The sequence below is a fragment of the Ciconia boyciana genome, chromosome 3 (genome assembly GCF_034638445.1).
Source record: "Ciconia boyciana chromosome 3, ASM3463844v1, whole genome shotgun sequence".
NCBI classification, from domain to species: domain Eukaryota; kingdom Metazoa; phylum Chordata; class Aves; order Ciconiiformes; family Ciconiidae; genus Ciconia; species Ciconia boyciana.
Window position 1 is genome coordinate 87,358,534 of NC_132936.1, and position 24,200 is coordinate 87,382,733.

The 24,200-nt window shown below is 38.8% G+C and overlaps 1 protein-coding gene across 1 annotated transcript in view; it reads right to left on the bottom strand.

Annotated features, from left to right (window-relative positions):
* The window catches only part of RGS7 (regulator of G protein signaling 7), a 236,615-nt gene that overhangs the window by 99,178 nt on the left and 113,237 nt on the right, over positions 1-24,200 (bottom strand). Inside the window, exon 3 of the mRNA XM_072858044.1 lies at positions 24,045-24,141. Within this exon, the coding sequence (XP_072714145.1) occupies positions 24,045-24,141 (97 nt within the window). The remainder of the gene's footprint in view (positions 1-24,044; positions 24,142-24,200) is intronic.

Consider the following 24,200-nt stretch of genomic DNA (forward strand, 5'->3'; position numbering starts at 1 on the left):
GCTTCCTGTGCTATGCGAACTGAAGCAGCCATGCTCTAAAATGGACATCATCACAATTCTCACAATACATAAAGAAGAAGCATTCAGGCTACTTTGACATGAAACACGTTTGCTTTACCAGCAGCATTAGAAATGTGATTATATTCCCTCCCTTCCTCAAAAAGACCTCCTTTGTTTGAGGTACAATTGATGCCTTCACAAGGAAATGTAGACGAATGCTTGTAACAGAAGTCACGTACGTAAAAACCAGGAGAACTATCTAGCAGCTGTGCTCCCTCCTCCCTGTGTGCAGGGAAGCCGAAGGGGGACGGAGTCTCTGGGGCATCGGACAGGGAGTGTCTTAGATGCCAGTTAGGTGACTGTGCTGAAAACAAGGCAAAAAGAAAGAAAAGTGGGTATGTACAAACAAGGAGGACAACAGGCTATTGAAGCACATGCTATTTGAAGGACCTGCTGTTGTCTTGGTTTTGACTGATGCAGTCACCAGGCCTGGTTACCTATATTTGGCACAAGAGATATGTCAGAAGAATGATCACTGATCAAAAAGCCTTTCAGCAAGGGAAACAGGCAATGATACTCAGTTTGTCCTGGAAGATGCACTGTTTAAAGTGAGTGTATCTCCTAAAGACATAAAACTTACAAAGTGCCCAGCAAAGAATTACAGAAAAAAAATTTATTTGATTTACAATTCACACAACAGTATGTGAAAGAACTTTAGCAACATTAACTCCCCTACTGCTACCCTCATGAAGACATGGTTCACTTTATAGCTCTGGGAGTGGTGACCAGAGAGGCCAAACAGATAGCCTGCTGCCACAAAGAGAGAATGGCCAAGTCAGTGACGAAAATCCAAGAGACTTAATTCCGAGCCCCGCTTATGAGCCCTTGGTTATGCTAATATGCCTTAGACATCACTAGAAAGACTGAAGGGGCTTTTCCTTTTCTATTTTTTTCCTTTTTTTTTTTTTTTGGTGCATTTACAAAAGGAGTAGTATATTCCAAATATTAAATAAAGGTAATTAAAGAATGGCAGGCAAATTTTCATTTCACTTCAAATGGGCAAGATTTAGTCTTAATAACTTATTGATTTTTAGAGTGCTGAACTAGCTATCGCAAGTACTTCTTTAATAATGAATCAGCCTCAGTCTATTTATAAAAGCCATGCAAGATACAGGAAATGTACAGATAAAGATCAGTGTTTAACATGCTGAATTCAGGCAGGGCTTCTACGCATATCAGGCTTGTTCTTGATTTTATTTCATATGAAAACTCTTTATATCACTTGCATTGGTGGCTAGGCATAAGATAAATGGGTTTTGGTTTTGGTACATTTTTTATTATCTTAGCATTCTATTTGTTTTTAATCCATCACATTTTACCCTACGCCTTCTTAAAGGAAAGAGATTTTAAGATGCTTGTTTGGCTGTCTTCCTTTTAAATAATAGCTTGAAAGTGTTTGCAAGTAAGTTTGCCCATTTGAGCTACAAAGCATGAAGCAATAATATTTGTCATTACAGCCTGTATATATGATATCTTTTTTTGCTGACTGCCATTATCTGCTAGGGCAACTTAAAAGACAAGTTAAACAATATTTATTCTTAAATATTGCTTACCTACCCTTCTAGAGTTAACATATGTTGCAAATTAATATATATTCATTATATAGCACTCACTTAAAGTTCTGCTGTCCCATAACTTATTTTCTTCTTATAAATTTAGTACTTTGTTGTTAATAGGTACTGTCTTATACACTTCAGCTAAGGACCGCTTGTAGCTGCCTTGTGTAGCTAATTCTTTATTCTTTTCTCTATGCAGGTTGCCATTTTATTAACCACAATAAGACTCTCCAAAGGTTTTGGTATTGCAACATGGCACTTGTCCTAGGTAACAATGCCCTTGAGCTACATATTATCTCACACTAACATGTTTTCTTGTGTCTTACTGCTTAATTGTATCACTCTTTTAAATGTACATTTCTGGGTTTGTTTTCTTAAGGTAGCATTTTGAGTAGTAATGTTTGACTTATTTTGATTCAAAACTGAGCCTGTGTTGATGCAACTGCCTAGTTTGCACCCACTAGTCCTCATTTTCTATACTCATTTTTAAATATGCTGATGTCAAATACTCTCCTAATCCATAAAATTTTGATTCTACTTTGTGCAAAAGTTACTGTCATTGCACTGTTTTGTCGGGTTTTTCTTTTTGTGGTGTTACTTAGGCAGGTGAGGGGGAATATAAACTGAACACTTGAGCAATGAAAAGAGCTTAACTTCAGGCTGTCTCTATCTTTTTTTTGTGCTATAACCATATATTACCCTAAGTATCTGCCAGATAAAAAGGTCATGAGAAAAATATAGCATGTATATAATACTGATCAGTCTTTCCTTGTACTTTAATTCCTATCACATCCTTTCCATTTTTCCAAGTGCTAAATACACTCAGTCTGCTGTATTATACAGAAACTGGTTTGCAAAAAAAGGTTTATTTTGCAGTTATGTATGGTCACTAAAGGACAATTTGTGCCCTTCGATGCTAGGCTTGACACTGTTAATAAACACCCTCAACTGGAAACTGTAGAGAATAACCTCGCAGATAAAGAGAAAACACCTTTGGAAACCCAAGACAAAACCCCAGATCCTAGTGGATGCACCCACATTTTGTTAGATCCCAGACACAATTAACAAAGCCTCTAACACAGCCACAGAGGGAGTCTGTCTTTGATACGAGGGCACACAGTGCAGTGCTGGATCAGAGTAGTTTGAGGATCCCAAGCTCTGCACTTCAGTAGGTGGCAGCTCCACTAAGCACCCACTTGCAGGACTCCAGCTCCTGGCAGCGGCCAGAGAAGGCGCAGGACTCCCATCTCCTTGAGCACAGCAGCAGCACAGCGCCTGACCTGATGACAAGGGTGCGTGGCTTTTTTCTTGGTTTTCTCTGACCTTGCTGGATGCTGTCTCATTTGTAGTCAATTAATAGTTTCAGACTGTTTACCTATAATCATAAAAACTAGATTTGTTTTTAATAGCTGCTGAGACACATACTTCATATATCAGTGCTGAGGTATATATTTAGTGCAGTGATTTAGTTAGATTCTGAGTAAAGAAAGATCTAGTTAAATCTGTATGGATTATACTGAAGTTTTTCTTCCTATAAAAGGTATTTAAGTATTTTTTTGTGTAAACAAATCTTTTGAATTAATCTATTCCTTCTAATAGTACTATAATTGCAGTGTTCATGTCACAGGAGAAAAATCAAGTATTGGAAATAGTAATGCCCAGTGAAAAAAATGCACTTTTGTTTTAAGGCAGAATTTGTTATTTAGGATTTCTCTGTTTCTGCTTCTTTCTTTCCAAGTCAATACTAATCACAGATGAAAAGCATATTTTATTTTTTAAATTATGTCAGCAAGAAGAACTTTTTCCTTCCCAAAGTAATAGAAAAGACAGTTCCAACAAGGTTTCCAATACTGATCCAAATCTGTATTAGATCTGAGACACAGGGCTATAATCTCTTTTTTATTTGACAGATATGTTGATTTGAGAAGAGTTTCAGCTGACTGAGGACATCTACTGCAAATATTACAACCAATATGTTCCATTTTTCTTTCTGCTACATATTCTGCCTGTTTATATGCTTGCTGTAGCTAATGCAAAACTTAAGAACTCTTGCTTTTGTTCTGTGCAGTCTCCATTTTTCTTTCTGTTTGCTATTTTTTTGTAAATTAAATGTCCTGTTTGGACAGCTCATTATAAAAAACAGCATTTACATTCAGCGATTCCCTTGCTAAACCGCAAATGACATTTCCATTTTTAAAACAAATCATTATCTGTATCTGTACCTTGTGTCTTGTACAGAAGATCGTAAATTACCATTCACGAAATGACATTTTATTTACTCCTCTTATTCCTAGTCTTCTACATCTCTCACTACATCTACCTGAACATCAGGAGTCCATTTTTGAGTACAGATAGTACAGACAGTTTCTATCTTGGCTTGACTAGTAACAAACTGAGCACAGATACTCAGCAAATATTGATGTCTAAGTTAGATGGTGTGGACTGAATAGCCAGGCTCTAGAGGTGTGCCAGAAGAACATTCCACAAACACTGAATTGTAGAATTTATCTCATCTTTTATAACGAAGGATCCAAGAATATTTGACACAAAACCCTTAAACTGGGGGCCACTTCTCAGAAGAACAATTATGATTTGATTTAAAATAGATGTATTATATACAGGACTAAATTGCTGTTTCATTCCCACTTCAATATTTATTTTGCTTTCTGTTCTGCTTTGAAAAAACAAAATTGGAAGGAAATTTCCATTTTCAAACTTTTCGGCTATCAAGCAGTAACTTTTCAGCTGAAATTAGTTAGAATATTACATTTTAAAATACAAGTACGAGTGTAAATGGATAACAGTATGCATGTGTTGGATTCTTTTCCAAAGCAATTTAAGGAGATAGGTCATTCTTACAATCTGATTACCACAGTAAGGTTACTATAGAGAATGAAGACAATATCTAGATATACACATTATCCTGGATAGCCATAATTCAAAAAGCCTAATTTAGAACATCGAAGCCCTTCAAAACTCAAATCACCGAGAAGTTAAGACACACTTTCCCTGCAAAATTCTGCTTCTTCCACAAGAAGTTATCACTCATTCCACATAAAATAATTTATGTTCTTGAGGAAGGCTTTCCCTATTTTCTGATCCCTAAATTAATAATTACTGTTCCCAAATAATCCAAACAGATACTGTTTCCAAAAACATGTAATGTCTTTGATCAAAAAGTGAATCTCTTCAAGCAGTTTGGAGCCTTTAAACTAGTAGTCCCTGGTAATGCTTTTCCTTCTCTCATTAAAAAGCTTTAATTCTGCTTTCCATCTTCCCAACTCCCTGTTCAGGCATCTGTTGCAATTCTTCCCTGTAACTGAGATCTCACAAGTCCCTTTCCCTTTCCTAACATGTAGGTGGTCCTCTGTTTCTCAGTTGGGACTTTCCAGTTAGCTTGCTAGCTTATATTTATTACTCTATCAATTTATCTTGACTCTACTAAAATACAAATTTTCAAAAGGTATTCGATGTTCACTTTATTCTCAGTTTTAGTATTTCTCTAAAAATGGTATACCTCTAGCTTGCTACAATAGCATGTGTTTCATAGCTCATCAACTGCCCTATAACGTTTTCTTCTGCCTAATATACAATTCCATTTTAATATAGCTGTTTCTGTATAAAGTTCTTAAGATGCTTTTTCTACTTTTACTTCTATTTTACATTCCATCATTAATGATTAGAAAGAACAGGCTTAAGCATAATCAAAAAAGTGTAGTTATATCAGACTAAATCCAAAACCAGCTAGGTGACTGGTTCAATTAAACATGGCACATCATCTCTCAGAAGAAGGAGAGTTTTGCTAATTGAGACTAATTTAGAGAACTCATTTAACCTATTGCAGAAGTAGTTTATAAGCAGTGCCCTAAATCTCAGCTACATCACATGAAATTAAACAATAGATTAGATTATCCAACTCATTCATACATTACCTTCGTGCTGGTCTGACAGAGCTTGGGAAAACCACTGCTGAATGGTACCTGCTTAGCAGTTCAACAGCATACCACTGCTTGCTGAAGGTGTGTTCCCTGTCCCTTGCATGGCTGCCCAAAGGAGAAAAGAGCTATGACCAAAACACGCAGAAAGATGGACATCCCACTTGCTTTGTTTTTTTTTTCTTCTTAAACATGAAGAAATGTATTTTTAAGACCTAGAGAAAAAAAGTGAGACAAGCTGCATTCTCCTATTTACTTTCAGCAACTATCCTAGAAGAGTGAATTGCTACTATGACCAATTTTCCGTGCATTTTCTGGAACAATAGACTCAATTACTGGCCTTTAAATGGTCCAGAGTTTGGGGACATGATGCCTGCCAGAAGCTTCCATGTAAGCATGACACAAAATCAAGATTAGCCTCCTAAATCCTGCTTGAACAACATGATGTTCCTTGTAACACAACCATGTTTTCTATCTACTTTCAGTCCAAAGCAACCAACCCACAGCACAAACAGAGCAGCTGGGGTCCATCTGCAAATGCTAACCTTTGTAAGTATGTCTTTGTGGCTTGTCATTTTAGAACTCATGATAAATTTTTTAGATGATATATCAACAGTCTGAAAAGATGTAGGTAACATGCAAGGCCTAAGTACTTCTGTAAAACTGTATTTGACCCCAGGCACAAAAACAAAAGAGATGAGTCACTCCACCTCCACCTTTCATTAAGACAGAATTCTGATTTGTTCTATTGAATAGATGCCTTTGAAAGGACTTGATAAAATTGTTTAAAAACATCCACTTTGAGAATTCAGATAGTAGGAACACAAAAATGCTACCACTCAGAAAATAAGTGAATAGAGAACAAAGAAGTTTTTTTTTCTCTGAAGAGTATGGAAGCAAGGAGAATTCAACTTGAAATGATTACTGATGAAAGCAATTAGAAAAATCAGGAGAGGATAAAGGGGTGGGAAGAAAAGCAGAAGGTGGAATTTATATAAACAAACCATTAACGGGCAGGTTTGGCCCAGTGCCTTTTCTCTATTCATAAAATATTCCCTGTTCTAGAAATAAACTAGTTGAGGCAACAACCGGGCATTTTACTATATGCTTATTTTGTTTAAGATCTGCAAGCCTTTCCTTCCATAATAAGTAAGTCCAAAATGTACAAGAAGATAGTCTTGATAAAAAGGTAAAGAGTCTACAGAGTTCTATAGGTCTATAAAGTATTTACACATTTTAGCTATCTCACAGTTGATTATAAAAGCCTAAAGGGCAAAAATTCTGGCATCAGACAAGCACATGGGGTGCTGATGCCATGAGACCCCCGCATGCACATACTAATTTGGTATTTGACTCTGAAGAAAAAGAAAAATACAACCTAATCATCAACCACCTTCTCAATATTTTCCACAAGCCTCTTACATATTCAGAACCCAAGTTAGAAAGCTGTGCAGCAGTTTTAAATTACTAACTCCCATGCAATTTGTGACAATTTAATGCATAAAAGGAATATTTGCATGCATTGATGGCTAAATTGAGATCCAAACGGGTATATTGAAATACCTGAAATGCATATACCTTGCTGGTGTTTGTATATCAAAACTACATATATAGCTGTTGTACTATAAAAGGTTACAGAACCTTCTGTACGTCTGTAAAAAAAATATATACTATTTTAAGAATAGCTTTTTTATTTTCAAAACACTTCATCAAAATCCTTCCAAAGGTAAATATTTCAGGAAGGGCCAAGGTGGTTGAATTGTCTGCTGCAAATACCCTGTCTGGTGTTTTCCATATGATACAATGGAATCAAATTCTCAGCAGCAACTCAAACCCTTCATAGACATTACATTATTCTAACAGTGAAACACTCATCAAATACCCATCAGTCCCACTTGCCTGCTCCTACACTCAAGCATTACCAGGCCTTATAATAAAAAATATTATGCTACAAAACGTGTGTATGGGGAGGGGAAGTTAATACTAATTTCCTTTTCCTCTTTTTTTTTTTCTGATATTCTCAATGATTTCCAATCAGTTTGACTCCACTACCAAAGTCTTGGCAATGTCTATGTCCTCCTTCCTGCCAGTAAGGGAGAACCTTATAAGTAATTTCTTTGTGCCATCTACCTGGATTCCTGAAGAGTCCTGGGTTTCTGCTCTGTTCCTCAGGGACCAAACTCACCAGCCTGCACCTTCTGACGTCCCGGCACCTGCTGCAACAGCTTTGCCCATTTCCTACTGTGCCAACACCCTTGCTCCATGGAGCAGCGCAGGAAAGCAGCATGTACTCCAGTCATCTTCCCTAACAGGGGAAACAAGTAAACCAAGAGCATCCCCACCAAGATCTTCCATCCCTATGGCAAAAAGGGACGGACGCTGTGTGGGAAGCAAAATCGCAACATGCAGGGCAGGAACGCTGGGCTTTGTGCCTTCAAAGCTGCCAACATCCTCTGGCCTTGGGGACTGCTGAGTCTGTGGGGCTGGGATCATGAAAAACAGAGTAACTCCTGCTGGCATACATGCTTGTTTTGTAACGGCAAGGCTCACTCTCCAACTGCAAAGAAAGCAGATTTTTAAACAATAAATTCAATTTCTGACCTTTATTGTGAAGCTCAGCAGCATCCTATAATAGGCTCTGCCAAATGCATGTGGCGGTCTAAGAAACACTCATCACACATTTGAGCGCTCTTATTTCCTGTTAACAAATTGTTCTTGATCCTATTATTCCATTTAAAATTATTTTGATAATTTGTGAAAATGAATTAATAACTATGGTGCATTTATTTGCATAGTGATAGATTGCCAGTCACGGTAAGCTGCATGGAACTAGCTTTACTTCCTGTGTGGGTGACTCTAATTTAATGTATCTTTTTGTCAGGAACACAGCTGGCAGGAAATAATATACAGAACTTCTTCAGGACTTTTTCCATGTCAAAGGGGTGGGCTTTTTGGAAAACCTGTGTCCTAGTTTCTACTGGGGTAGAGTTAATTTTCTTCCTAGTAGCTGGTCTAGTGCTGTGTTTTGGATTTAGTCTGAGAATACTGTTGATAACACACTGACGTTTTAGTTGTTGCTAAGCAGTGCTTACACTGGTCAAGGCCTTTTCAGCTTCCCATGCTCTGCCAGGTGCACAAGAAGCTGGGAGGGGGCACAGCCAAGACAGCTGATCCAAACTGGCCAAAGGGCTATTCCATACCCTATGGTGTCATGCTCCATATAGAAACTGGGGGACTTGGCCGGGGAGCAGCGATTGCTGCTTGGGGACTGGCTGGGCATCAGTCAGTGGGTGGTGAGCAATTGCGTTATCCATCACCTGTTTTGTAAATACTTTTATCATGATTATTATTATTATTTTCTCTTCCTCTACTGTCCTATTAAACTGTCTTCATCTCAACCCACAGGTTCTACTTTTTTCCTGATTCTCGCCCCCCATCCCACAGGGGGTGGGCTGTGGGGGGGGGAGGGTGAGCAAGCAGCTGTGTGGTGCTTAGTTGCCGACTGGGGTTAAAGCACAACAATCCTTTTTTGGCGCCCAACATGGGGCTCGAAGAGTTGAGATAACAACAGATCTGCCCAGAGCGTGTTAAAACAAATTTGTTCTAAGCATTCATTGTATTAGTTTAGTAGTCGCTGGTCACAGTGTTGATTTACTTGCTCTCAGAGTTGTTGTATTTGTTCTCAGAGTTGTGTTATGTAACACCTTACTTGCCGTATATACTGTTTATCAGTATTTATGTGCTGTTTTTCACCTCTGGTAAGTGGATTAAGGTTATCGCTTTGCTGTACTGTGTAACACTGACTTATGGTATGATAAAATTGATGGTTGTGAGATCAATCTTGTATTTGTACTCAGCATTGCCATCACCTCTGTACTTCGGGAGCCATCTATTGGAAATTATTAATAATTACACTTTTTACTTTTTCTCCTTGGAGAGCCAACCTATGAGGGAGACACCTTCCTCTGTCTTCCCCTTCCTCTGCAGGCTAATTACAATAGCTCTTGAGAATTTTGAATATCAGCATGGTCCTACTGCTATGTCTCCTGAATATGTGTCCGGTCTTGCTTAGGGTTAAACAACTATTTAAGAATACTGCGGCTACTCCAACCCCCATGACAGGCACTGCAGTTACTCCAACCCCTGTGACAGGCACTGCGGCTACTCAAACCCTGGTGACAGGCACTGCGGCTACTCCAACCCTGGCAACAAGCACTGTGGCTACTCAAACCCCAGCAACAGGCACTGCAGCTGAACCAGTGAACGAACCTGTGCCGGTAACAGTCACTCCCACACACAAGAAGAAATCTTGGAAGCAAAAGTCAGCTTGTTTAGTAAGGTATGAAGAAGCTTCTCCTGAGGGAGCAGTAGGAAGAATCATACTGCCCTGGCAGTGAGGAGGCAGACTACTCTAAAGCAGGGCCATCACGAGAACAGGAGGAGGAAGAGGAAGAATTCCCCGCTTCCCCTCGAGGAAGAACTCGACAGGAGAGTTCCTCCTCTTCCTTGGAGGGAGAGGAAGAACTCATAAACGAGATGGTAACCACCCAATCTCCATCCCTGAGTGAGCTGCGAGATAAGCGAAAGGATTTCAGCCATCACCCAGGCAAGCGCATTGTCACCTGGCTTCTCCGATGCTGGGATAATGGGGCCAGTAGCCTGGAATTAGAGGGTAAGGAAGCCAAGCAGCTGGGATCCCTTTCTAGGGAAGGGGGCAGTTTGAAAATAGGCACCAGTCCTCAGCCTCTGGAGGCGATTCCTGTCAGGCGTGAAGGAAAGGTATCCCTTTAAGGAAGATGTTATATGTCACCCAGGCAAGTGGACCACCATGGAGAGAGGTATCCAGTACCTGAGGGAATTAGCCGTGCTGGAGGTGATTTATGATGACCTGGACAACAAGCAGTTATCCAAAGATCCAGATGAAGTCAAATGCACGTGACTCATGTGGTGGAAGTTTGTACGGAGTGCACCAGCATCATATGCCAACTCATTGGCATTAATGACCTAGAAAGACGGAGAGGGACAAAGGATGGATGAATTGGCTGGCCAACTCTGGCAATACAAAGAAACTTTCTCTTCCTCCCTCGTCTCAGCTGTGGAGAAACTGTCCCGGGAGTTCCAGCAACTCAAAGAGGATAGGCCCTACTCTCCACCTGTACAGACTAGTATCTCAGCTATTAGGTATAAGCATTCCTCTGCTCAAGAGAGAGGATATAGAGGGTACACACCACGGGGCACCCTATCGTTTTACCTGCGTGACCATGGAGAGGACATGAGGAAGTGGGATGGAAAACCTATCTTGACCCTAGAGGCATGGGTATGTGAGTTGCAAGGAAAAACAATCACACAAGGGGGTTCTTCCAGGAAAATTGCTGCTCCAGTTTCCAGTGGGCAGTTTCCCAGACAGAGTGAAAGGGCTGATCTTACTCCTGATTTTAATGCAGGAACTCCTGACTTGTATTTACAAGAAGTGGGTAACGAATACTATGACCAGGACTAGGGGGGCCCTGCCTCCAGCCACGTGGAGGAAAGGGACAACTGGGCTTACTGGACTGTGTGGATTTGAGGGCCTGGCACATCAGACCCACAGGAGTACAAGGCTCAAATAGACACCTGTGCACAGTGTACCCTAATGCCATCAAGCTATATAGGGGCAGAACCCAACCGTATTTCTGGAGTGATGGATGGATCCCAACATCTGACTGTATTGGAGGCCGAAGTGAGCCTAACTGGAAATGAGTGGCAAAAGCACCCCATTGTGATTGGCCCAGAGGCTCCGTGCATCCTTGGCATAGACTACCTCAGGAGAGGGTGTTTCAAGGACCCAAAAGGGTACCGGTGGGCTTTTGGTATAGCTTCCCTGGAGACAGAGGAACTTAAACAGCTACCTTGCCTGGTCTCCCAGAGGACCCTTCTGTTGGGGTTGCTGAGGGTCAAAGAACAACAGGTGCAAATCACTACCACAACAGTGCACCAACAGTAATATTGCATCAACCAAGACTCCCTGATTCCCATCCATAAGCTGAATCGTTGACTGGAGAGCCAAGGAGTGATCAGGAAGACTCGCTCACCCTTTAACAGTGCCATAAGGCCAGTGTGAAAATCTAATGGAGAGTGGAGACTAACAGTAGACTATCATGGCCTGAATGAAGTCACGCCACTGCTGAGTGCTGCTGTGCTGGACATGCTAGAACTTCAATACAAACTGGAGTCAAAGGCAGTCAAGTCATATGCCACAACCGATATCGCTAATGCGTTTTTCTCAGTCCCTTTAGCAGCAGAATGCAGGCCACAGTTTGCTTTCACTTGCTATCATAGTTTGCTTTCACAGTCCAGTACACCTGGAATCGACTGCCCCAGGGGTGGAAACACAGCCCTACCATTTGCCATGGACTGATCCAGACTGCACTGGACTCCAGACTCTGGAACACAATGTTCTGGAACACCTGCAATACATTGATGACATCATTGTATGGGGCAACACAGCAGAAGAAGTTTTTGAGATAGGGAAGAAAATAGTCCAAATCCTCCTGAAAACTGGTTTTGCCATAAAACCAAGTAAGGTCAAGGGACCTGCACAGGAGATCCAGTTTTTAGGAATAAAATGGTAAGATGGACGTCATCAGATCCCAATGGATGTGATCAACAAAATAACATCTATTAACTGGAGGGAACTGCTCCACTTTCCTCTGGAACTCAGGAAAGTTCCAGACAATCCAGATACACACTAGCTCCTAGTAAAGCAAAGCTAGACTGAGTGCAGCTTATTTGCAGTGAGGTAGAGGTCATCAAATGACATCCCACTATGAAAATCCTGATGTTATAGTGACATTTGTTATTATAAAGTGTACATATACTGTTTGATAATAGCACCATGCAAAAGTAGTCTGTGGCTAACTTCGGCAGCAACAGAAATACAAACAATTACAATTATTAGAATTCCTTGCTGTCCTTTTGCAAAGTCAAGTCTGCAGTCTTCTGATGCAACTGCAATGACAAACTCTTCTTCCTCAGAGCTGGAACCAACAAAATTAGGAGCTAAATCACAAGTCATCTTGTAAACCCTGCTAACTTGGTTTCTTGCTTAAGGGGCATATTCTCCAGGGAATGATTTTAATTAGTTTGATTATTTTAACTGTTGGCCAACTATATTTATCTGGCTGTAAAAATGGCAGATTGAAATCTGCAAATACAGCACCACTTTCTCTTTGCATGCAGTTCACTTAAATATTTCAAACCCTTTAAAGCAGTAGATTTAAAGACAATAAGATACAATTTCATGATACAATGTACTAAAGACACAATGTACTAAAATGGTAAAACTGAAGCAGAAAGAAATTATGTTGCTTGAAAACTCACAAAATGAGTCAATGTTAGATGACATTTAAGAGGAATAGGGGACTAGTATCCCAGATGCATTTGTACCATCTTAAAAAGAAAAGCAAATGTATATGTTTACACTGTACTACACCTAGCAGGATACCTCTAAATAATATATTATTTGTATCTGTACCAGCAATACTTATCACATGTCTATGTTGCTTCCTATACACACATAATAAATAATCACCAGTCAACCAAAAGCATGCCACCAGACAACAGCATATGATACCACATAAATTAAAAAGTTGTATATTTTTCAACACGTACTCCACAATGTAATTGTATTAATATCTATTGTCTCATTTATAAAACAATTACAGTACCTGCCTAATTACAGCCTTGTACACAGATATTCTCTGTAACTATTCTGTTCCATTCTAATTGACCATATATTCAAGACTCAAACCTACTAACATATATTCCCAGCTTTAGGATTACATTACACTCATACAAAATCACACTTAAAAATCCCAGGTACTATTGCAAAGTTTTTATTTTTGGCAAGACAATGGATACTTTTCAGACTGAAGGGTTCTGACCTTAAAGGAACCAAATTGGGTTTCTTTTCTTTTTGTCTTTAAGTGGATGTTCATTTCTGTGATTGTCTCCAGAGACTATTTATCAAGCGTATCATGAAACAGATTTCACATTGTGGTAAGACCACTACTAACACTCAACAAGGACTTCATGCTGGGACTTCGTTTGTCTTCAGCTATACAATTCCTCTCCTCATTCTTAACAGGAGCAGCAAATTTCCTCCTGCCTCAGAAATCAGTGACAGCAAACGCAGTAGCAACTCTTTCTTCTCAGAAAACACTTCTCTTCTGGGTATATCGAATTGCTCTGTGAAAAAATTCCAATGTGATTTAAACAAACAGCTTTGTTGTCATAGAATTACCTCATAAACTGATGGAGTCAAGTAGTATACTTTGCTCTGCTTCCTAATTAAAACAATTACTTAAAATACAGTTGCCTGGAAAATTCTCACTGATCTTTATTTCACTAGTTCTAATCATTGCTATGCAACATCAATAGTACTTCTTGCTAAGAGATTTCCAAGAGATAACCAGGAAGGAAAACCATTTTCATAGAACCTCTGAATATATTTCTGTACAGTCGCTCTTCCTTAGACTTATTCTAGTCTTGTCTTCCTACAAGGCTTTGACTATGCACATAACAGACTTCAGTGAACCTATGTTATTAATCACTACTACAGATGGTGCTTATATCAGTTTAAAAGTGTTTTTTTTTTTTAAGCTGATATATTGTGCACTGCCTCCATGGGCAAATATATATGGCATAAATATGCATGCTATGTATATTTGTGTGTGTATGTTGGAGGGGGTTATTTTCTCTGTTTTCTGTAAGTACTACTCATTGTTGCTGATAAAAAACCAGCATAACAAAGCACAATTATTAACTGGTGTTATGCCAAAAAAAAATGGCAAACTACCTAAAGTGAAGCTGTGATAGATTGCAGAATTCCTGCTAATTTCAGGTTGATGCGAGGCTGATGCAGGGCTCCCTTTTCACCCCACATTTTCCATGAATGTTACATGTCCAGTGTCCAGAGACTGGGCATCAAGGGTGGCAAACTAGGTAAATTTTTGGCCATAGTGAAGGCAGTAGGTTTTCCCATACTCCTCTTAAAAGTATTCACACTTCAAAGGTGCAACCCCATTGCACTAAAAACACTGGCAAAATCTTACATGCAAGGAGGCTAGGAAGAAGAAGGTGTAGGAAAGGGAGGGAAGCATTTTCATGACAAAACAACATAGTAGGAAAAGTTAGCAACAAATTTGTATCTATGATCAACAAGCCCCAGAGCTCTTTCTCTGGAAACATGCTGAGCTGTAAGGCCTTACACAGCACTTGGGAAACAGGGGATCATCTAATTCAAACTGTGCACTTCATGTGGACGAACAACAAATAAGATGAATGTTCCCAGCAATCTCCCATCTCACAACAAGAGAACAATTATTAAGATTTTTTTGCCCATCAATGCATGACTTCTAGACCTATTTCTTTTGCAAACGTCTGTGAAAATAAGATTTTCATATCTACTGATTTTAAGGGAACTGACATTTATGATGACTGTTTTGCACACAGATTACTTTAAAAGACTTTTCAATGGGATTTCAGTATATTTCAGTTTCATAGAACAATTTTGCAAAATTGCCTCAGACTTTCTTCACTGTATCTTCTTGTTACTAATGCTTTAAATGGCAATAACCACTGAATTGAAAGATAAACATATGAACACAATTTTTTGTTGTTGTTTGGTTAGGAGAAAGCAATAACTTTTAAATGATAATTTGTTGTTCTGTTTAAAATAACCAACGAAAATACTTTCACATTTTGAAAAGCTTTTAATTCTGACTGATTTATTAAAGGTCTGATATTAACAAATGCCTTAAAATGAAAATGGAGAGCATAATCATCTTGGAGCATTAAAGTTATTGGAAACAGTTTTTCATTTCTTTCATTCACTTTTCATTTCAAGTGAATTAAGTGCATTCAGCTCTTATTTGATCCCAGCCCACCACAGCTTGTCACACAGCCATTCTGAGCTTCACAACTGCAACGCTGTCACTAAGCTGATTTTCCATAAAACACAAAAGTTCTATCAAGTTTTAAGCAGCTTAAGAGCACCCTTCTCTGGCCATAGTTACAATCCCAGTGATGCGGCCAAGGCAGACAGGCAAACAAACAGAAACAGGAGGTGAAGGTATGCAGACAGCACTCAAATATCCACTTTGGTTTTCTGAAATGGTAAAGCATACAAAGCACCACTCATTAATCAGTTAATTACCTCACTACTTTGAAATGACTGTATATCCAATCTTATGGTGCCACTTAGTCAATCTCTTCTACTCATGACTTAAAAATCATGAACATGATATCAATAAATAAGAGACCCTGCCTTCTCCTTAAAAATATCCACTCCCAAAAGACCATGAACATTTGAATGCAAATCAGTCACTCTGACGAAGTGATGAATGAAATGACACACAAGAGAGATTGGTGTTTTAACTTAAAACCAACTGTTCATTTGGGGATAGAGGATTATTAACTTTTTATTCTCAAAAGTTCTGCTTTGAAAAGTGGAACTGTAAAGATGGCAAGTCCCTGCTCATATTTGCCCTTCTGAACCAGCACAGGAGAGGGAATGAACCAGCTTCTGTCCCTCGTGTACTGACAGAGATCTTTTCATCAAAGCATTTTACTAAGACTGGAACCTCATCAAGGCAGCGAGCTTGCGGTTTTAACACGGAAGGCTCTGTTTGCAAATAACAAGAGGCTGATTTGGCATAAAGAAACCAGCAACAAGTCTACTATTAAATTATACCCGTAGGAGAATGCAAGAAAAGGGCGATGAAGGAATGGAGACAACAAGAAAGTAGGAACCTGTCATCAACCCAGCACTGGAGACACTGAAGGGAAAAAAAAAAAAAAAAGTCCATAAAATTAGGGGCTTGGGAGATGGGAATCCTAGCTTCTCCATGTGGTTAATTTATTCTGGAAAAGGTATAAAAAATGGAATTCCAAAATCCTTGTATTTCCCTACAATGCAACATTACTTTGCTTCAAAGGTACCAGATGATTGAGGTGTTATGCTTTTGTGTTTTTTTCTGTCAATCCAAGTAGTAGAGCTTTCTCTTTTATCTTATATTTCAGGCAGGTAATCTCTAGTACTGAAGTGGATAAACCTATCAACTCATTTCACATGCAGCGCTGAAAAGTCATCAGATGCTAACAACTCATTACTCAGCTGGGAAAGATCAAAACTAATGACAGATGAAACACTCTCTTTCTTGTTATTAGTCCCCTGAGTCATCCAATTCCCACCGTACTGCTCTTTATCTTTTGCTGCCTGCCTCTATATAACAAGCAATACTGTTGTTGCAGGTAGCTCCTGTGACTCATTCCTTGGGCTCACCCACCTGTGATTTGTGGGTGAGATGAGCTACTACAACACTGCTTTCCTCTGGGGTCTCTCACTACATCTGACCAGGCTGCTGAGCCTGCCGGTCTGCTTTTCAGCAGGATTTTTCTATGTTTAAACACATAAATTCTCTTTTTACCAAGCATACTACCTACTAGTGCTTAAATAAAGATTGGTAATTAATGATTATATGAATATATTTGCTAATCAAAGTGCAACATCTCATTATCTTAACAATTTCCCAAGTAGAAGAGAAATAAGCATTTTCTGAGATCAGGAAAAATGATGAATAAAAATGGCTTAAGATGGAAATAATCTTTCTAAAAATTGGGAAAATGCAATGTCTGTATGGAAAAGGCACAACATCAGCTTCACATCTAGGAATGAGAAAAAACTAAAGACTTCACATGGATTATATTTTCCTAGGAAAGGTAAATGAATCTTTTCACTTTCTCTTTAACTCAGAAGGGGATGTTAAAGAACCACCTTTCTACTGATCGCCTTCTCCTATTTTTGTTGGTTCAAGCTGTGACTATTTTCCAAAAGTATTGAGCCATGCATCAGAAACAGCCAGTAACAACTAGTACAAACATACTTTCCTTGAATACTTTTTATTCTGTCTCTGTGAGTATTCTTTAATTGAACTTACATTTCTCATAGTTCTCCCTCCTCCTTTGATAAAAACACTAAACAGTGTCTCTCATTTGTGCTTACACACCACTCAATTGGCACATTCTCCACAGATTTTATTCATTACCAAGCATATCCAAGTATTATACACTGAAGTCCTATAAAGCATCACAAGATATTCCATAATGACCATAAGACACCACTATATCACTACATCTGTCTTAATGAAATAGCCACATTATGATTAGCTTATAAAGCTTTCAGTACTAATACTGACCAACCCACCCGCCCACCCCACAAAGACCCCCAAAACAAACCCTCGACTATTACAGTGCTTTATCGGTAAACACTGAATACTTCTTTCTGCTTGAAAGTGAACAGCAAATCTTTGGCATTTACTTGCTGTCTCTCCTTAGTAAAAATAAAAATGATATTTTAGAGCTCCTTCTAATCCTTATGATTCATATGTCAGACTCCCTACATTCATCATTTCAAGCAAGTTTTTTATCCACTTCCAGGCCTAATGGTGAACTATGTTCCAGGCAAATTGCCTTCTTTTTATTCCTAATGCTCTAATCAGTGTTAGTAAAGAACGCACATGACAACCTTCATGCAGTTATTATTGTTGACTGGCAAGATGTCTATATAAACTATCTTCTTCACTCTTCCAAAACATTTTAAAACCATGGAGACAACAACAGCAAGCCCCTCTTTTGTTCATCAAAATGCATAATTACGTAGAAAGATTATTTCTCCTGCCTATTTTTTTCCTTGGAGCCTTTAAAGTTTCAAATCAAAGCCACAATATATATCTGATGAATAACATTGTTATGACTACGCTGCAGGCATACAGGGTGTCCTGCATTACTGCAGTCTAGTCAGCCATCAACCACTGTTTTAAACATGTGCCTTCTGAAAACTGAGTGCCCATGACTGTGGTCATCAGCATTAATCACAGAAAGTGACTTAGAACCATAGACAGGGATAACTAAAATTTTTACATTAAACAGTCAAATTTCCCAAGAACCACATAGGCATCCACTTGACCCACCTAGTGGATGAGGGAAAGGCTGTAGATGTTATCTATCTGGACTTTAGTAAAGCCTTTAACACTGTCTCCCACAGCATTCTCCTGGAGAAACTGCCAGCTCATGGCTTAGGCGGGTGTACTCTTCACTGGGTAAAAAACTGGCTGGATGGCCGAGCCCAGAGAGTTGTGGTGAACGGAGTTAAATCCAGTTGGCATCTGGTCATAAGTGGTGTTCCCCAGGGCTCAGTTTTGGGGCCAGTCTTGTTTAATAACTTTATCAATGATCTGGATGAGGGGATTGAATGCACCTTCAGTAAGCTTGCAGATGACACCAACTTGTGTGGGAGTGTTGATCTGCTTGAGGGGAGGAAGGCTCTACAGAGGGCCCTGGACAGGCTGGATCGATGGGCTGGGGACAATTGTATGAGGTTTAACAAGGCCAAGTGCCAGGTCCTGCACTTTGGTCATAACAATCCCATGCAACGCTACAGGCTTGGGGAAGAGTGGCTGGAAAGCTGCCTGGTGGAAAAGAACCTGGGGGTGCTGGTTGACAGCCGGCTGAACATGAGCCGGCGGTGTGCCCAGGTGGCCAAGAAAGCCAACAGCATCCTGGCCTGTATCAGGAAGTGATCGTGCCCCTGTACTCAGCACTGCTGAGGCCGCACCTCGAATACTGTTTTCAGTTTTGGGACCCTCACTACAAGGAAAACATTGAGGTGCTGGAGCGTGTCCAGAGAAGGGCAACGAAGCTGGTGAAGGGTCTGGAGAACAAGTCTGATGAGGAGCGGCTGAGGGAACTGGGATTGTTTAGCCTGGAGAAGCGGAGGCTGAGGGGAGACCTTATCGCTCTCTACAACTACCTGAAAGGAGGTTGTGGTGAGGTGGGTGTCTCTCTCTTCTCCCAAGTAACAAGCCATAAAAGAGGAAATGGCCTCAAGTTGCACCAGGGGAGGTTTAGATTGGATATTAGGAAAAATTTCTTTACTGAAAGGGTGGTCAAGCATTGGTACAGACTGCCCAGAGAGGTAGTGGAGTCACCATCCCTGGAGGAGTTCAAAAACATGTAGATGTGGCACTTCAGGACATGGTTTAGTAGGCATGGAGGTGTTGGGCTGCCGGTTGGACTAGGTGATCCTAGAGGTCTTTTCCGACCTTAATGATTCTATGATTCTTTGAACTACTTCAGTGTCATCTTCAAGCCCAGCTTTAGATGCCCAGATGTGTAACTGCATCTAAAGCCACCAAGAAAACTGACTCAACCCCTCCTTCAGGAAAATTCCAGTTCACCTGATGTATAATCAGTTCAGTTCAGAGATAGTTCAGGATCTGCTAGAGGAGACACTTTTAGAACAATACAATTTTTTAAACACAACCTCTGGTGTGATTTTCGCATTCAAGATTATAATGTGAAAGGGCATAAGCAGACTATATTGTTCATAATAAGAACAGATTACTCCATTCTCAAAGACAGGAAGCTATTACTCGAACAATGATGGTCTACACTATAGCATTGCTTGTACACTTAAGCAGTCAAGAATAAAGCAATACTACAATTTCCAGCAGAATTTCCATTAACAGTGATCAGTGTAAGATCTAAGATATAATCTAGCAAATCTGGTTTCAGCCATTAGTGTACTAGGGTACACAGGTATATTAGTCTGTTTTCTGCAAAGCTATCCATGCAAATTCATCTATTTGTTGCATCCAGTGTGAGCCTACTTGCAAGTAAGATTGTGGGTGACTCAGCTTGAGATGAACCATCACTACAAAGACCATCTGCTACAGCACATTGTACGTTCCCTCTGTTCAAAGACCTACTTGTACTTACCCTCACAAGCACTAGCTGGATGAGGTAATTCAGTGAGACTCTGTAAAGGCTAGGGTCTTTCACAAAAAAACATTTTTGATTGAAATTGTAATAGGCATACAGTATGCTGCTACAATGGCCCCAGAAGGCAGTGAGCTAGTGTCAGGATGAGTCAGTATAGAATTATGCTGAAAAAGACATGTGTAGTAGTAATTTGACTCAAAAAAAAAAAAAAAAAAAAAAAGCTGGGGATGGAGACTGTAAATATCTGTTCTGCAACAGTGAATGATGCAGATCTTGGTGTAAAATAAGTTTTGAGTGCAATAAAACCATTAGCTCATCAGACCCAACAAGCTACAGTACCGAATAATTCTGGGGTGTTTGATATTTGTTCTTGCTTGTCACGACATACTAAAATACACCACATATGTTCACTGATGAGCACAACAGGTTGCAGGTCTGCAGGCAGCACAAGTAAAAGTCAGAGTAGTCAGCTCCCGATGCTGTACTCCCAATGATTCCTTTATGCTGAATCCCATTTGCAATTAGACAAGGATGCATTTTTCCCTCTCCAATAATTGTTTATTTCTATGTATAATAAGCCCCATCATTTCTGTTAAAGACTTTGTAACATACTAAGTCATTTACCATAGTTATTTGCATAAAAAGAAGCATAATTTTATATAGAGTTCTTTATCGAAAGAACTTAAATGAGTATCATTAATGCTAAACAGCTAGGAAAAATCTCTTGGCACTAATGAATGAGGTACAGAACCAGGATAGGTGCTAACGGCTTTGGTTTTACCCCTTTGTTTTCACAGATTTTTGTCTTGGCATATATGATACATTGGAGCTCAGTCAAGGATTGGGTTTTTTTCACAATCCGTTTCACCTCCTGCTTGTAGGTGACTGGAATGCTATTATCCAAATAAGTCTGCAATTCACCATCTCTAGTGAATTTACACCACAGATAAATTTGCCACATAAAGTCAATCTGATACACTCTTAAATGTGGATACAAATACGAATAGTAATTAGCACACATCTACAGGTTTGTATTCTTTTTCATCAAATAGCTTGAAAACTCATTTTAAGCATATTTTAATCAGGTAAAGACAACTAAATGATTTACTTTTGAAAGATTTCAAGAAAGAAATCGAACAAAAATGGTGCGTTTGAATTCAAGCAGCTTGCTCAAAAATAATGTACAAATATCAACATCAAGCAATTTATTTGCTCTCTGTGAATATATGAAATATAAAGCAATACAATTCATCATTTTTTCAAAATTTCACAAGGTGAAAAAATCTTTAACTTAGCATTATTTTTCTTTGTGTTTTTCTGAAGCACAACAATGTGTACAGCCTATAGACAATTATCTGTGTTTGAAATGTTTCTCTGTGTGGATATTTTACTTGTAAAAACATTTAAGGAATGACTCAGTAAATGAGATAATGTAATCACATTATCCTGTTTATTATAATCACAACATTCTATTAAAAGGTTAAATTCAGATACCATTCCCCAGGCTGATTTTGCTAATGTAGTCATCCTTAAATAGGTATGGTCAGTAATTCTGCATTAAAAAGTGACTGCTATTTGAAGTAGTTTTGCACTTGCTGTTTTTAGAAGCAATACTATGAAATAAAAGTAAACAAAAATAAAAATACCTCTCTTGCTTTTATAACAACATAATTAAAACGCTAGCCCATAAGACCCTATTCTGACAGACAATTTATGGACATCCTTAAGTTTTAGAAGTTGTTTAAAGGACTCTTACAGGTCTTTTGTAAGTGCTTGCAGGAACCTGACTAAACTGTGGTAGACCTACCCATTTTGCTTCTCCCCACAAACAAACAATTACAAAGTTCCGGTTTTTATGGGACATAATCCTGGGCAGATGGCTGGGTATAATACATGCTTTTATGCATAGACACACAGAGATATACATGAGAGCATATAGACATATATATGTATTTTTTAACTGGAGAGTATCTGCTCTTGATTTGATCATTTCCATATGGATGCTTTTGTGGGCAATAACAGTCCTATAAGCTGTTATTACATACATTTCATGATGATCATGATGATCCTTAGACAATAGTCCCATGTTTCCTAGTAATCAATAGATTTGAGTTCACGCTGATATACATTTGCTGATATACATTTGATATCATTTGATACATTGATATACATTTACATATACACAAACTCCTAGCACATTAAAAGAAACCCGCTACTCTCAGCACGAAGGTTTGAAGAGTTTGGATTCCATCCAGCATAGAGAACTGAGAGGAAAGTAGATTAATTGAACTAAAATGGCAGTTGTGCTGTTCTGGTGAGTTTTTCAGTTATGTGTAGCAAAAATTACTGCCCTGGTATTTGAGGGAGAAAATCTGCAAAGGGAAAAAAATGAATTCTCCTACGCTTTTTCTTTCCCCCTGCAGCTGATAAAGTTAATGCCTCAGTACAAAAGTTGTATTGGTGACTGCTATGTACTACTGTCTATATATTCTAACACACCCTTAAAAAGTATGATGTCTATTGCAGTAAAAACCCCCATTTTGGTAAATAATGTCTCCTGCTATACAAATAACCATAGTCTGTCTAATTTGAAATCCATAGCACACAAGGTAAGGCAGAGAATAACAATTAATATGGATAATTTAATAGGATGCCATGCTGTACTAACTTATGGGAAATAAAGGTCCATTCTCCAGAGGCTAGTTTTTGTACAAGTAGTTTCTAAAATCATGAAGACATTTTGTTCATTCTTAAGACTCTTTCCTTCTTTGTGCCAGAATTATTCACTAGCAAAAACATTCCAAAGGTTGAAAATTAAAGTATAGAAGTCTTCTTGCTGTTCTGGACAGTACAAACTTCTATAAATACTTTCAGTGTAAGGATTGCATTTTCCATTACAAAAATTGCAACTGTTACTAGAGTATGGAAAATGTAGGTTCAACAATGGCATCTATTTCAAAGGAACTCCATGCTCATTGGTAGCACAAAAAGATACATATCCACATATTTAAATGCATAAATTGATATAAAAGTATGTAAATAAATGAATAAATATATTATATGAGTTAATTAATAAATGAACAGATTTTTGTGCATATGACAATACTGACTTGGATTAGCTATAAAGTTTACAGCTGTCTTTCAAATCACCACAGACATCTCAGTCTTAGCTTTTTGGGCACAGGCAGCCAGCTACAAAAGCAGGTCATAAATGTTGTAATAAGTGCCTACAGCCACAATTCAGTATTAGCTGCAGAGTGCAGTGATGATTTTCCTTTTGTGCTGCTGCTACAGCAGTTCTTATCTTCATGTACTGGCCTATACACTAAACTCATACTTGCCATGAAAACAGGCTAAAAACCAGATCTGAAATGCAGAAACTCTGCAATAAAAATATTGCCATCTTCAGATAATTGAATTTTTGTAGTAAATTAAGTATTCCCTTCACTTAATTTACAGGACAAAAACATCTCTGTGTAAGCCTACTCCAGTGTGAGAGAAACATCAAAAATTTCTATAATTAAAGTACTCAAAGGATAGTCAATGTCTCCTCCAGACCAGATGACTGTGAATTCCCCATAGCACTCAGTTAAAAGTGTTTTCCATTTGAGCATCCCCTTACATAAGGTAGAGTGGAAACTTTAAATAGTATGAAATTCACTTTGACTCTTACCAGAAAAGACACTGGGGATCTTGGAAAGAAAACTTTTGACTGTACGAATAGGAATCCCATTTTTCTCATCTTGCATGCGGGCTATGACGTCTTCCATCTGAACACAGAGAAAAAAAATAAAAGAAAGAAAGAATAAAGAAATCCAAAATTATTTCC